This window comes from Hirsutella rhossiliensis (assembly GCF_020360975.1).
Source record: "Hirsutella rhossiliensis strain HR02 chromosome Unknown scaffold00003, whole genome shotgun sequence".
In the NCBI taxonomy this organism is placed as follows: Eukaryota; Fungi; Ascomycota; class Sordariomycetes; order Hypocreales; family Ophiocordycipitaceae; genus Hirsutella; species Hirsutella rhossiliensis.
This window is the reverse complement of record NW_025408669.1, coordinates 4,272,700-4,287,244: the sequence shown is the minus strand read 5'-3', so window position 1 is coordinate 4,287,244 and position 14,545 is coordinate 4,272,700. Positions and strand designations below refer to the sequence as shown.

The following is a 14,545-nucleotide window of genomic DNA, read 5'->3' as shown; positions in this document are numbered from 1 at the left end:
GAACGGGGAGAGCGTTGCATAGTTTATGCACGTCGTACTAGGCAGACCGGCTTGCATAATTTGTGGCAGTGGGCTCCAAATCACCTGACCAGCCTTCGGCTTCTGGGGAGCTACGAATGTGGAGACGCTATCATTCCCAGCCGGCGGCAGAAACGTCGCGTCACACATCGCCGACAAACGCCCGTCACCGGCCGCGATCCCACCATTCCCATTTCCCTTGCCGAGTCCTTGTCGGTTCGAACCGCCCAATTCCATTGTCTGTGGACGTAGCACTGCTTCTCTCACCGCCTCTTTTGCAGAGCCGCTCGGCCGAACCCTCACCGATGGTGACTCGTTGCCTGTCTGCCTTTGCTCGGCCGTAAGACGTGCAAGCAGCTTCTTCGCCCTCGGTCCACCCCTTCTCCCCCGTCGGAGAAGCATGCGACGTCTCGCGGTGCCGCCGGAGGCATGTTTGCGGTGCCGTATGGCCCCTGCATCTCTGCGGCGCCGCTCCATGCGTGCAGCATCGTCATCTTGCACGAGCGCTCGGCCGAAGATGACAACGCCATGCCTGCTGTCGCGCGGCGGTCCGTGGATGCCCCGGCCGATGATGGCTCTGCGCAAACCCGTTCCCTCGGCGTGCCGGGCTGGCTCAAGGTCGCTGGCGACTCTCTCTGATGGGTCACGGCGCGCCGACGGGCCATTGGAGGAGTACGATAGGCGGGTTGAGGCCGGCATGTTGAGAAACGACGAGCACCAGAGAGGTGAGGTGACGAGTTTTGCGCTCGAGACTTTAACCTGCATGGCGCGCTAACTGCAGTCTCCTGCGCCGCCCAGGCATCATCGAGAGCCTCCAGCACCTCCACAACGAACTGCGCAACTACCACGCACCCCCCGTTGTCCACCCGAGCCTCCAACTCCTCAAGCCTGCCAGGAAGTCCGTCTTTTCCTCCCTATTCGGCAAGGGCAGAGGCGCGCAGTCGGCCGTTGGCGAGATCCCGAATAACCTGCCCCGCGGCCTCTACCTCTACGGTGACGTGGGCAGCGGCAAGACGATGCTCATGGACCTCTTTCACGACACCCTCCCCGCCTCGGTCAAGACCAAGACGCGCATCCACTTCCACAACTTTATGCAGGACGTTCATCGTCGGCTGCACCGGATGAAGACGGAGCACGGCAGCGACATCGACGCGGTGCCGTATGTCGCAGCCGACATTGCCGAGCAGAGCAACGTGCTGTGCTACGACGAGTTTCAGTGCACAGACGTGGCCGATGCCATGATACTCAGAAGGTACAGGATTCGCTAGCCAACACAGGCACACGCGGGGGTCCGTTTGCAAGCCTCAAGAGCTGTCGACACTGACCCGTGTCCCCTTGGCATCGTTAAGGTTACTAGAGGCGCTCATGTCGCACGGCGTGGTGCTGGTGACGACGTCGAATCGCCAGCCAGACGACCTGTACAAGAATGGGATCCAGCGAGAGTCCTTCATCCCCGCCATCAAGCTGCTCAAGAGCCGGTTGCACATCATCAACCTGGACTCTCCGACCGACTACCGCAAGATCCCCCGGCCGCCCTCGGGCGTGTACCACACGCCCCTCGACAACCACGCCAACTCGCACGCCGAGAAGTGGTTCCGCTTCCTCGGCGACTCGGAAAACTTCAACCCGCACCCGGAGACGCAAAAGGTGTGGGGCCGCGAGATATACGTGCCGCGCGTCAGCGGGCGGTGCGCCTGGTTCACGTTTGCCGAGCTCATCGGACAGCCCAAGTCGGCGGCCGACTACCTCGAGCTGGTACGCAGCTACGACGCCTTCATCGTGACGGACGTGCCGGGCATGACGATACGCGAGCGCGACCTGGCCCGGCGGTTCATCACCTTTGTCGACGCCGTGTACGAGGGCAACGCAAAGCTGGTGCTGACGACGGAGAAGCCGCTGACAGAGCTCTTTGTGTCGCGTGACGAGATTGCCGAGAGCCTGCTCCAGGGCAACCCGCAGAGCAAGGACGGCAGAGCCATGGACCGGATGATGGAGGACCTGGAGCACAGCGCCAAGCAGCTCAAGAAGACGAGCCTGTTTGCGGGCGAAGAGGAGGCGTTTGCGTTTGCGCGCGCGCTGAGCCGGCTCAGTCAGATGGAGAGCAGGGAATGGGTGGAGCGGGGCATGGGGCTGGAGAGCCAGGGCGGGAAGCAGGACCGGGACAACTGGTCGAGGGCGAGGAGTCGACAGATGGAAGACTCGATGTAGGCACGTGCTCGGGGTTTGGAGATGGCGATTTTGCATCGCATGCTGCTTTGGCGACGGGTGAAGCCGCTCATGCATAGGCGTGCTCATGGATAGAGACGAGTGCAAGCGGGTGTGGCTGCATATAGACCGTAGACAAGTTGCGATCTAAAGATGGCTCGCGAGCCGCTATGGAATTACGGGAGAGAGCCATGGCTCGAATACTGTGTGGTTCATGAATGGCCGAATTGCCGGGTTGGTCGGCGAACTCGGCGCCGGGCCCGGGATCCACCCGACTTGGCGGCCGGGTGGTACACGTGGACGCCCCAGTGGCTGCCGGATGCGCAGGTCGGGCAACGGCCGGCAAATGTAAAAGAAGGAAGAGAAGGGATGCAACGCGCTCTACCGCAGCTTCAGCGCATGGCTCCCACACGATGAATGCCATGGCATTAGGAAAAGAAAAAAATGAGGGCAAAGCAACGCTGAATTCAAATCGAGCACAGAGTAAACACGGTGCCGCACTCCCAACGGTTGTGCTGCGCAACCGGGGCAACGCAGACGTGGCCCAAAAGAGGAAAAGGCCCGCTGCCTGTCTCGAGCAAATGCGTCAAGTGACCCGAGCAGACCTGACCTTTTGTTCCGTCGCTCCCCTTTGTCAGGAACGGGAGACGGTTGCCCGAGCATGTCTCACCCAGTCCAGACCAACAACGCTGGCGGATTCCAAGACCAGGTTTTTTGGGATTACAAGAGTTTCAAACGAGTGAGAGAGCGAAAAAAAGGCTAAAGAAAAGGTTCACTGGTCCGTGGGTTCGAGTCGTTGGGGGCCATGAGGGCATGCGTCGTTGACGTGAAGTCTGGGTAGTCAACGGAGCGCGCTGGGCGAAACCAAGCCTCTTCGGGGCTTGGGGCCTTTTTTATTTTTATTTTTGGTTGATTTGACGTGGTGCTGGCCAGGAAGAATGATGGAAGGAGGATTGAAGGAACGGAGAAAACGTGGATGGGATTCGGGGGAGCATGGACGACCAGATAGGGCTCAGTTGTGGGTCAGCGGGTGTGGTGAAACGAAGTGGTGGATCTGGACACCAGCGGGCAACGGTTCGGTTCGTCGCGGATAGAATGGATGGATGCAAAAGTAAGCATGGCAGACAATACAGTAGGTAGACTCTCGTCGGCGGATGCGCACGGCAACGGGGCGGGAGCGTTGGGCAATGCGACGGCCGAGGGATTGGGGTCCTGGCTGCTTTGGTGTCGCCTGGAGATGGGGGAAATGGAGAAAACCAAAAAGGGCACTGAGGAGGAGAAGGATGCGATGCAGATATAGTAATGTCCTTGTCTGCTGTCATCCACGTACGATTACGCGACGGCGCGTGCGCCCCATGCAAGAGAGAAGCGACAGGCGAGAAGAAGCAAAAGGTTCAACGGCTGTGGAGCCAGGATCTGGCTGTTTTTTCTTTGGTTTTTCTTCTGCTTCTTTCTCGGTTGCCCAGGCGGGCTTGGCTCGTTTCAGGGTCTTTTTTTGTGGCGGCCTGCTGCGGCTGGACATGAAGATTCTGTATTCTTGTACGGAAGAAGAAGAACCAGACAAGGCGCCGAAAGTACGGCCATGGAGACTGAGTTTGATCATCTTTTTGCTTTTGGGCTTTATTACCTCGACAACGTCATGGTCATGCTTTCTATCCGGATAAGAGACACTGGCCAGGGCAGACAAAGTCTGTGGTCTCTCTCTGTCTCGGCCGCGACTAATACCTGGTCCAGCGCCTCAGAGCAAGGCTCCGGCGGAGTACTGCCTGCTACCCAGGTAGGTACTAGTGCGTAGTAATAAGTGCCAACCTTGGGGGGCAAGTAGTACGAGTATCTACCTACCTACTAGTAGGTACAGCAGTACTGTAGTGGTGACTCGATGCAGGCAGGTGGTGATGCAAATGATGGAGGACGGATTGACTGCCGCAAGCCCCCACTAAACCCACTATCTTTCCAGGTAGCGTTTCCCCCCCCTTCCCGCAGGGCGGCGAGACAAGGCGGTCAACCAGCCAACCACAGGGCCCGCGCCCCTGGCGCTACCGGGAGGATCGGCCGCTCCCTCGGCTGCACGTCACCGCCTGCAGGCACAGGTACCTGATCTGGCCGCAGGCGGTACCTGGCATCTGTCCCAGTGCGACGTGCATGAGCTTGCAAGCCGAGGCCTGCATGCCGTCAAGGCCATGGGACATGGCCATGTCAATTGATGCTGCCTTGACGGACCAGCGAGGGAGAGAGCGCATCCCTTGCTCCCTGGGTTCCTTGAAGATCTCCTGGTCGGCTCAAGACAGCACCACGTCGGAGCCAGGTACCGCCATGTACCGGGCAGTGGAAAAGTACCTCGGCGGGATGGGGACTGCGTCAGGTTGCTGGGCGTTGGCTGCCACTCTGCACCTTTAATTCCAGGCCTCTCCCAGGTAGGCCTCTCCAGGTAGGCCTCTCCAGGTAGGCCTCTCCAGGTAGGTACCGCAACTCTTGGAGTCCGGGCGCATGCGCAACAGGCACACACGCACGTCCATTCGTACATGATGATGATGCAACCTTGTCGGTGCGGAGAAGCCGTGTCCGTGCTGCGCAGGGACAGGGACAGGGGTTGCTTGCCTTGCCTTGCCTTGCCTTGCCGGACCACACGGGTAGAACGCACCTCGAATTGGCCACGGTCCCTTTTGGCCAGGCGAGAAACATGACCTGGCTCTACCAAGATGCTCTCTCGGGGGGGGGGGGGCAACTGCACTAGATGGCCCGTAGCTCCAGGCCACAGGGCTGGCAGGCATTCTGCTCGTCCCCCGGCGACCGCCCTCGGCCTGTCAATCATTAAATAACACCCAGGCATTCTCGAGGTACCCTTTATTCAATACCTGCAGCCGCCGCCTCCTCCTCTTCGGCCTCCTTCTCTCCTCCACTCCACCACCGCCACCACCTCCTCCTCCGCCGCCGCCGCCGCCCGTGCAACGCCTCCAACCCGTCCGTCCCATCCAAACCACCGGCGTCGGTGCTCCAGGCCGCGTCGGCTCCCCCCCAGCGTCACCATGGCCTGAGGGCGCTGAGCGCCTGCCTCTCTTCCGCTCGTCCATCGTTGCTCCTGTTTCACTTGGTTCGACGACTCCTTCTTCCGACTCTATCGAGCTATCAAAACGACCATCGTTCAAATCAAGGGGGAGGGCGGGCACCCGGCTCTTCTGCACGCCAGAAACGACCCTTCTCTCCGGCTTCGCCTTGGAACCCATTGTCCGTTCGCTTCGTTTCGCCTCCCTCGCTCGCTCTCTTTCTCTCCACCCCGGTTTCCTTTGTTGTTTCTCCTCACCCCTTGTTTCCCGAGTGCCCCCTGCGGGCCGTCGACGCCTGATCCAAGACAGTGGAACAGGGCAAGTCGCGTCGTTGGCTCGATAGCCCATCCAATACATTCTTTTCCTCCCCCTTTGGCGCATTCCAGCCGTCACTCCCGTCCTCGCGGTCGCACCAGCCGTCTCTCCCGTCACACCGGCAGCTCACGGGCCTGTCCCGCGCTCTCGGACCTGGGGCGCTTTAGCGCTGCCAAGCTTCCATAATGGTCGCTGCCTCTCCTTTAATTCCTACCGCCATGCCCCATAAGCATCGCCGCCACCATCTCGGCGACATCATCGACTGGTTCATCAGGATGAACCTCTTCACCACCGACGCGTCTGACCTAGATTCTCCCGACAGCAACAACACCGACAACAACAACTCCAGAGTCCGCGACGACGACGACGACTTACAGCAAGAGGGTGATGCCCAGCGCAGCCGAGCCGTTGACGACTCCAACATGGCACAGCGTCCCGGCTCTCATCGCGCCCCAGAGGCCGACGTGGGCTCAGACGACGTGGCCACCGTCGTTCAAACCGTCTTCAAGACTCTGGCCCCAACCTTTCAAGGCCCCATCGCCGGCTACTCGACCTTGTTCGACGATGATGATGTCCCACCTCCCACGGCATCTCAGCGAGCCCTGTCGCCTGTTCAAACGCCGTCACCCTCTCCGTCACCAGCCCCGAGTCCAGCCCCCACGCCCGCATCTGTCGACAGCAAAGGCCCCGAGTCGTCCGACCAGTCCTCTTCGGCCAGAGTCTCCGCATCTAGCACGCGGAGCTTCTCCAACACATTTCAAGCGGTCCTCGGCAACCCGGCCACTGACCCAACCTCCGTGCCCATAATGACGGATCGCATAGGTCTGCTGCCTTCGGCATCTCGACCCTCGGCCTCCGCTTCTACCGCGGACTTGTCAATGAACAGAAAGGAAAGCGCCGCCGCCGACTCGGGCTCCAGCGCGGGCGTAAAGACGGGCATCGCTTTTGGCGTCTTGGGCGGAGTCCTCGCCGTTGTCCTGCTGGCCTACTTCCTCTTCAATCGTCGTCGCAAGCAGGCTGCCGCACGCATCAGGCTCGACGATGGCGACGAAAAGTTTCAGCCGGGCTTCAGCGCGGGTTCGAGTCCCTTCGAAGCCCCCTCGATGCGAGGCGACCCCAAGGCTCCTCGCATCAGCCTGCGGCCCGTTGGCCAGTTCACTCCCGTCGGCACTGCGTGGGACCGCCCGGCCACTAGCCGGAGCACCAACACCGCCAACCCTTTTGGAATACAGGCCGAACGCGTCCCTTCGACGATTGTCGAGGAGCAGAGCATGCGCAGCAACAGCACTTCCCCCGCCACGCTCTTCGAGGCGCCACGCGCTCCGGGAAGCTCGTTTTCCCAGGACGCCCTCAAGATCAATGGACGTACCATGGCCGCGGGCGCGGCCCTCGGTGTTGCCACTGGCCTGTCGCGCAAGACGTCGATGCGCAAGGATGGATCCAGCAACGTAGACCTGACCTTGCCGAGGCGGAACATATGGGCGTCACCACCGAGCCCCGCCGAGACTGAGTTTAGCGTGTCATCGGTGCCGGCCGGTTCGGCTCCACTTGCCACCAACGGCGCCGTGGCCATTGAGGCGGCCGGTGGGCCCGCCAACTCGGGCGTCCACCGCGTCGAGCTCGAGTTCAAGCCGACGCTCGAAGACGAGATGGAGCTGCGCGTTGGGGAACTGGTCCGCCTGCTTCACGAGTACGACGACGGATGGGTAAGTCTCGGAGCATGCCAGAAGCCCGATGAATCGCTAACGCATCAAACAGTGTCTCGTCATCCGCCTCAACCGTTCTCAGCAGGGCGTCGTGCCTCGGACGTGCCTGTCATCTCGGCCCGTCAAGCCGCGACTCCCCCCGGGCGCATTTCGTCCGGGGCCTCCCGTGAACCCAAGCGGCCAGGCCCGAGGTCCCGGCTCCCTCAACGGGTCGAGGCCCGTTGCTTCGGAGTCTTCGCGCCTCAGGCTGGTCCAGAGCTCCGGCTCAACCTCGCCCACGAGCACCAACCGGCGAGCCCAGTCCCCGCGACCAAGACAGCAAGGAGCCTTATCTAGTCGACCCCAGAGCCCAGGTGGAGCGAGATTGGTGACTCCTCCGCAGCCGGGCCCGCCACCGCCTGGGCCTCCCCCGTCAGGCCCTCCACCACCGGGATCCGTCGGCAGAAAGCCGGTGCCCGGGCAGAATCTCGGGAGCCGGTCAAACTGGCTGAAAGAGCCCCGGCCGTGGGCCACGGAATGAAGCGCACGGCTCGAGGACTTTGGACTGGTTATTTGAGGCGGCAAAAAGCGAAGGAAACGAAAAGGCCAGGAGTTTTTGTTGGAACGGGGTGCGACATGGATAACGCACAAGGTCCCTCAGGGCCAATTGTCATGATGGTTGGGAACGTACTTTTGAAGACTAATTGTACTCTTCTCGTCACTCACTCATACCCATTTTGGAGGGATTTAGTCCCCGGGAGCCCACGTAGGCAGATCTAGTTTCCTTTTCTCAATACATCCTCTTATGTAGCGGGCGGTCACAGACGGCTGCGCGCTTGTCCCGGAGCCCGCAGGTCTTGATGAGGTCGGCTGGGAACGATGCGATTCTCTGGCTCGAGAGACGCGAGTGCAGACGTAAAGGAGGAATATACGGGGATTGGAGGCCTTCAACGGCCACGGCTGGCTGATGAATCATGAAACTGACCTGGATCTGGGCTTGGGGACGGGGAAGGAGGGGCTGTCTCCTTTGGACCTGCCTATTGTTCTGCTCCTGAACAGGCGATGGTTGGATCTTGATGCCTCGGGCACCAGCTTGGAATCTGCCTCCCCGCTTGCTCTCTTTTCTCGTCTTTTCCTCCCCACCCCTCTACTCTCATCTTTCATCCCATCCTCGTCTCCTCCTGTATCCTATTGTTCGTCTCTCTCTCATGCGGGTTGAAAAACAGGAATCCAATCCCCCAAAAAAATCGTTACAAAAAAACCGGCCGCACAAAAACCGGCACCTTCCTTTCGTGGGCAACTACTCCTCCTCCGTTCGACTACCTTTCGAAACTCGCTGACTACCAACACAAGCTGCCCACTCATCTCACCCATCTGCTTCCCATCGAAGTCACCAAACCGCACACTGAAAAGGCGAACCCCCGGGGAAAAGAAGCATCGAGACCAAAGTTCTTCCCGCGAAGCGACGAAGCGAAAACGAAAGAAGGGGCAGGAAAAACCAAGATGCATCCCGCCAGGCTCATCCTCTCCACCGCCGCCGTCGCAGTGCCGGGCCCAGCCGCTCGTGTCGGCCTCCCCAAGAAGGATGTCGCCGCCGCCGCCGCCGTCGCTGACGGCTTGGTCGTCGGCCGGCCTGCGGGCGTCTTTGTCGTGCCCACCACGGCTGCCGAGGCGTCGAGCGCGGTGGCCACCGAGACTGCTGCGGCGGCGACGGTTGCTCCTGGTGAGGAGGTGCACAACGCCGTGGAGGACGGCGACGACGGGCCGCTGCTGTTTAGCGGGCAGTGCCGGCCTTCGCTGATGCTCAAGGCGCACGGGGGAAAGGGGAGGACGATGCTCGAGGGGCAGTGCGTAGATGGGGACGGGCAGTGGTGGCGGACGAGCCTGAACCTGAACCGCTGCATTGGCGCTCACGACGGGGAGCTCATCTACCAAGAGTCGTGCGTTGAGTCTTTCCCCCACCTTCTCTCGGAAGACGCGTCGGGAGCTGGCTGACTGACTGGCTTGTTCAAATAAACAGGGGCGACTTTGACTCTCTCTGCTGGCCCTGCGTCGTCCTTGGCGGCGACGATGCTCTCCCGGGCGACGAGGCTGCTGCCCTCCGCCTCGAGTGTACCTGCCTGGACCACCTCGGCAGCCCAAAGACCGCCACACTGCAACTTGGCTCTCAAGGTAATGCATCCCCCTCTACCCGCCTTGTACCATACCGCGGCTGGACTTGACTTGCTGACCCGTTTTGTCGCGCAGCCGAGCATCCCCACGCCGTCCAGCCCAGTGACGGGCGACTGGTCTGCGGCGCGCACGAGGGCGATCGCACGCCCTTGCTCTGAAGACGCGGGCACTTGAAAACTGGGCTGGGAAGGAAAGGGGCGCGAGTTATCTCGGAAGTGGACGACTGGTGACTAGAAGGGTTCGGCTTGCTGGCGGCAGGGGACGAAGGGGCTGGGGCTATCGCCGATGGTGGAGATGGACAATGTTCATGGAGGACGGGCTATAATGCACATAATTGACGACGGACTGATATCTGAAATGCTCGCCTTTGCATGGAACATATCCAGAGGAATCTTGCTTGAAGTCTGGCGACGGCTGATACTCGCGCAGAAGCGCACATAAGAGAAACTCCCCTTGGATCCTCCCCACGGGCACACTCAGCACCCAAGCGACCATGCCCTGATGCCCAACGCGAGAGCCTGCAGGACCATGCCAAAGTGTCTAGGCGACGAACTTGCCCCCGCACCCACCGCACACGTCGCCCGTCGAGTCGACGACGGCATCGGGCCCGACGAGGCGGCGCGCCAGGGCGGCCAGCTCGCCGACCTTGAGGCAGCGCAGGCCGCACACGGCGCACAGGCGCGACACGCCCGGGGCCATGATGGCGAGGCCCGAGGCGGCGCAGGTAGCTGCGTCCCCGATGGGGGGGGGGGTTGTTTAGCGAGAGAAGAGAACGGGGAGTTGATCATGACTTGGTTGGGGGGAAGAAGAGGAGAGGGAAGAAGAGGAGAGGGAAGAAGAGGAGAGGGAAGAAGAGGAGAGGGAAGAAGAGGAGAGGGAAGAAGAGGAAAGGGGAGAAGAGGTGGAGACTGACCGAACAAGTGGCCGTTTTCGCACGCCGACTCGTCAAAGGAGATGCGCAGCGGGGCGACGCAAAAGACGCAGCGCTGCAGCGAAACGACGTCGCGGAACAGGTCGCGAAGGGGGCTCGGCAGGGCCGGGGCGGCGGCGGCGCCCGCGGTGGGCACAATGTCGGCGACGCTCCCCTGGCAGCCATAGACGGCCTCCCAGAGGCGGCCCTCGGTGGTGAGGCGGGGGCGCGACGCGGCGGCGGTCGGCGGCGGCGGCGGCGGCGGGTCGCCCCTCTCGGGCCAGGCAAAGAGCAGCTTGGACAGGGCGCGGCGGTGCGGGTGGTGGGTGCTGTGCTTGGTGACGAGGACGGCGGAGCAGGCGTCGCCGGGGGAGGCGGCGAGGCCCCAGAGGCGGAAGCGGTGCGGGTGGACGCGCGACATGGGGCGGCGGCCGTCGCCGAGGAGGTACTCGTCCTCCATGTCCTCCGACTCCGAGTCCGAGTCGACGCCCTGCATGGCGGCGAGGCGCGGCACCACGCGGGCCGTCTGGGCGCGCACGTACTCGGCCCACTGCGGCAGACGCGGGGAGCCGGCGGCGGCGGCGTCCTCGGGCACGTTGGTCCGGTACCAGTCGCGGGTCGCGGCCGTGGCCGAGAGGCGCACCATGGTGTAGCGCGGCGCGGCGGGCTTATCGTGCGGATCGGGCCTGTGGACGACGAGGCCTGCGCCGTCGTCAGCCCGTCATCGGCAGCCCCGTCGGGGGCCTCGGCCGTGGCAAAAGGGGGGCAGAGGGTGTGCTGCTGCTCCAGACGTACCGGTGATTGGATTCGTCGAGGCGTCCTCGTCCGCGGGATACACCGTCGCGCACTGCGAGGTGGCGTGAGGCGCCATCGGCTTGCTCGGGCCCGCGCAGAGATCGACCTGGAACGGCTTGGGCACAAAGGGCGTTGCGATGATGCCGCGCGCCGTTTGGCCATGGGAGCCGTCTGGCCATACCTGACAACAGCATCGTCAGCCCACGCACACACTCTGTCCGAGAACTCGAGGCCTGTACAGCATCTTCCCACTCGACAAAGGCATCCGGGCCGAGGTTCATGCAAAACGCCGTCGTGTCCGTCTGCTCCACGCGCAGCGCCGGGTTGCGCGCCCGCTCCCAGGCGCCGGTGATGGTGATGCGGCGGAAGCCGACGTAGTTGTGGGCGATGTAGGCCAGTGTTGCGGTTCGGGAGTCGGGCGAGACGTGCCACGGGCTCCACTTGAGACTGAAGGCGCTGCCAAAGGGAACGAAATCGGGATCATGGGGGTCCAGGACCTGTGGGGGAGGCGACGGGTCAACGGCAGAGCTTGGTTGAGGCGCGACCCTCGATTTGATCTAACCTTGTGAGGCCCTCGCCCGTCGAACCGGGCCAGCTCGCGCAACTGCCAGACGGACTCGTGCCCCTGGGATGCCTCCTCCTCTCGCCGGCCGGGAAAGTGCTGGACTCCCATGATGGCAATCCTCCCGGCATCGTTTGCGTAGGCCAGCAGAGCCCTGCCAGGAAGAACCTCCCTAGCCCACGAAAAGGCCACAATCTTGTCCTCCATCTCGCGAAACCCCTCCTTGCGCGTCCCGTCCGGGACCGGCAAGAGCGCGCCGAGGCCCCAGAGCACGCGCCAGTTCTTGAACGAGCGCGCAGTGGCGCCCGACGCAACCGTCGACGCGGGATCAATGTGCTCGCCCAGCGTCACGACGCCGCCGTTTGTCGTCAGCGCCGCCAGCACGGGCCGCAGGTTTTGCCCCAGCCCGCTGGGCGACCACTCGACGCGGACCGTCTGGCCCAGCGCCGCGCCGCTCCGCGAGAGCAGGCCGTGGCCGACGCCGCGGAAGCGGAACTCGTCGCCCGCGCCGCGCGCCGGCAGCACGACGCCCGCCGCCGCGCACAGCTTGGCGTTGATGGACGGCTCGGGCCGGAAGATGCCCGACACCTGCAGCGACAGCGAGAACTGCGGCTGCAGCAGGGCCTCGTCGAAGCCCGCGTCATTGTCGCCGCCGCCGCTCTTTTCCTTGGGGTACTCGGGGATGAGGACGTGGATGGCGTCGTCCAAGGCGACGGCCAGCTCTGCGTCGCACGACCACGCGAGGGCCAGGGGCGCCAGGGGACGGAAGCGAAAGTCTAGTGCCTCAAGCGGACGGGCCTTGCGACGAATCCGCGTCAGCAACCTCTCTTTGGTGGGTTGGGCGCCTTCAGCCGCGACTTTTCACCATGGCTTCTGCCTTGCGCAAAGCTTACCTTGGACGGATCCATCATGCCGAGCCGCTCCAGACGCGCACGAGGTTCCAAGGCCGCAGTCTCAATTCATCCATCACCAAGTTGGCGTCTGTGAGTCTTATTTGAAAATTAGGAAGCCTCTCAAGTTTTCGCCACACTGAGCCGCCCGTGATAGAGTCATTCCGACGGTTAGGCTTCCGGCTGACTAAGCACACCTTCGACTTGCACTCCTGATCAAGGAATGCACCCTAGAATCCTGCACGCAACACACCTTTCACCTTTATTTGCCTGTTCGTGTCTCGTCTAGCTACAAGCCGGGTATAAACGACAGATTCGGAATACTAACAATACCGTAAACTCCTGCCCGTGGCAAAGCGCCCTCACACCCTCGCGCACATGGCGATGCAATCGATTCAAACTCGGCAAACCGGACTCCGCTCATGAGTCCGGTCTCTGTATTTTCCACCCACCTCCTCTGCAAGCGGATATGATATCATCTCTCCAGAAATGACCCGATGCCCCAAAGAAGGGCGCAGCCGGCCAGCGCCGTGGCCCCGATAATCTTCTTCGTCCACCGGTCGTCATCGCTCAAAGCCGTGACGCCCTGTGTCTTCCTGACCGGCTCGCTTGGGACGCTCGGCGGCATGGACGTGACGTTGCGCGACGCAGCAGCCGTGCTGGCTTCCTTTTCTCGAAGTAGAGCAATAGTTCTGCTCAACGAGAGTAGCTCCTCCTCCAACGCCGAGTCGTTGGCCCGGTCCACCTCGACGTTCTGGATGTTGCCGAAAAAGTCGGTGATAAGCCGGCTCCGAGCTCCCTCGGCGCCCCCGGGGAAGAGGTCGTAGCGGACACCGGCGTTGGAGTGAATCTTTTCAAAGTCGTAGCTGTCGAACAAATCGCCGACCGTCTTCCTACTGTTCAAGTCCTGGACCTGATTCTCCAGGAACTCCAGGTTATAGTATGTGTAGCGGTCGATGACGGCGACGCCGACGTCGTTGTCGGCGTGGTGCGAGTACGACGACTGGTCGAGCTCCGACGACCCGGTGGCGATGATGTTTGGCGAATATAGTCGGCTGTACATTGTGTTGGCCTGGCAGGTGTCGATCATGAAGAGAATCTCGTGGTACCTTTATGGGTCAGTTCCTGCGGGGGCACAGGGAGAAACACCGAAGAGCCGAATCACCACACACCTCTTCTTTTCCCACATCTGCTCAAACGCATCCGCGAGATCGTACGCGCCGATTTCCTCGGCGTCTTGGAACTTGAGAAACTCGTTGCCGCCGTGGCCCGTCATGTACACCAGGATGTTGCTTCGATCGTCGGTCAGGAGGCGCTTGCTCCGGGGCATCTCGGCGCCGACGCGATCCGTCAGCAGCCTGATGAAGTTCTCAACAGTCACCTCGTAGCCGCGATAGTCGACCTCGATGTTGTCGCCGTACAGATCCACGGCGCGGTCCGAGTTGCTGTAGACGGTGCCGGGGAAGGCGTTGCGCGGGTTGCACGCCATGTCGTCGGGCAGCATGAGGATGATTTGCGAGTCGGGGATGCCGAGCCGCTTCACCGTCCGGTACATGGAAAGAACATTGGCCAGATGGCGGTAGTTGAACCAGAACCGCGAGGTGCACACCAGGACGGCCCAGTTACTCGTGTGCTCCGACGTGGCCATAGACAGGAGCATGGCCAGGGCCACCAAGGCCGGCAGGTGCATGTCGAAGAGCTTCATCGCGGGCTGCTTTTGATTGCTCCGGCCAGAGTCCTTCGATGCTGTGGCTTGCAGTCACGAGCTGTCATCTGCCGCAAGGGGTATTCGATGTTGATGCCAGGATGACAAATGCACATTCATCACGTACCGCGCACACATGAAGCTTACCAATCTGGACCGTTTCTCACCCGTGACTAATTAACAATTTCACTCCGACGTCATGTATCAAAAGCGTCTCATCCTCCCTCATCTTGACACGATCAAG

General features: G+C 61.9%; 5 protein-coding genes across 5 annotated transcripts; 3 read left to right on the top strand and 2 right to left on the bottom strand.

The window, feature by feature from the left end:
* Positions 1-447: 447 nt before the first annotated feature.
* Positions 448-2,226, top strand: HRG_03585 (AFG1-like ATPase domain-containing protein; the record flags this gene model as incomplete). Its single annotated transcript, XM_044862056.1, has 5 exons — positions 448-456; positions 523-566; positions 637-743; positions 817-1,270; positions 1,368-2,226. 5 exons carry the CDS (start codon positions 448-450, stop codon positions 2,224-2,226), a joined length of 1,473 nt encoding a protein of 490 aa, XP_044723082.1.
* Positions 2,227-5,800: 3,574 nt separating this feature from the next.
* On the top strand, positions 5,801-7,808 carry HRG_03584 (variant SH3 domain-containing protein; the record flags this gene model as incomplete). Its single annotated transcript, XM_044862055.1, has 2 exons — positions 5,801-7,288; positions 7,341-7,808. 2 exons carry the CDS (start codon positions 5,801-5,803, stop codon positions 7,806-7,808), a joined length of 1,956 nt encoding a protein of 651 aa, XP_044723081.1.
* A 962-nt stretch (positions 7,809-8,770) lies between these two features.
* HRG_03583 (CVNH domain-containing protein) lies at positions 8,771-9,597 on the top strand (the record flags this gene model as incomplete). Its single annotated transcript, XM_044862054.1, has 3 exons — positions 8,771-9,207; positions 9,288-9,439; positions 9,515-9,597. 3 exons carry the CDS (start codon positions 8,771-8,773, stop codon positions 9,595-9,597), a joined length of 672 nt encoding a protein of 223 aa, XP_044723080.1.
* A 382-nt stretch (positions 9,598-9,979) lies between these two features.
* On the bottom strand, positions 9,980-12,617 carry HRG_03582 (transcription factor IIIC subunit delta n-term domain-containing protein; the record flags this gene model as incomplete). Its single annotated transcript, XM_044862053.1, has 6 exons — positions 9,980-10,167; positions 10,353-11,051; positions 11,145-11,325; positions 11,384-11,641; positions 11,707-12,504; positions 12,600-12,617. 6 exons carry the CDS (start codon positions 12,615-12,617, stop codon positions 9,980-9,982), a joined length of 2,142 nt encoding a protein of 713 aa, XP_044723079.1.
* Positions 12,618-13,071: 454 nt separating this feature from the next.
* Positions 13,072-14,301, bottom strand: HRG_03581 (peptidase c13 family domain-containing protein; the record flags this gene model as incomplete). The annotated part of the gene is made up of 2 exons (XM_044862052.1): positions 13,072-13,705; positions 13,769-14,301. 2 exons carry the CDS (start codon positions 14,299-14,301, stop codon positions 13,072-13,074), a joined length of 1,167 nt encoding a protein of 388 aa, XP_044723078.1.
* Positions 14,302-14,545: the final 244 nt, after the last annotated feature.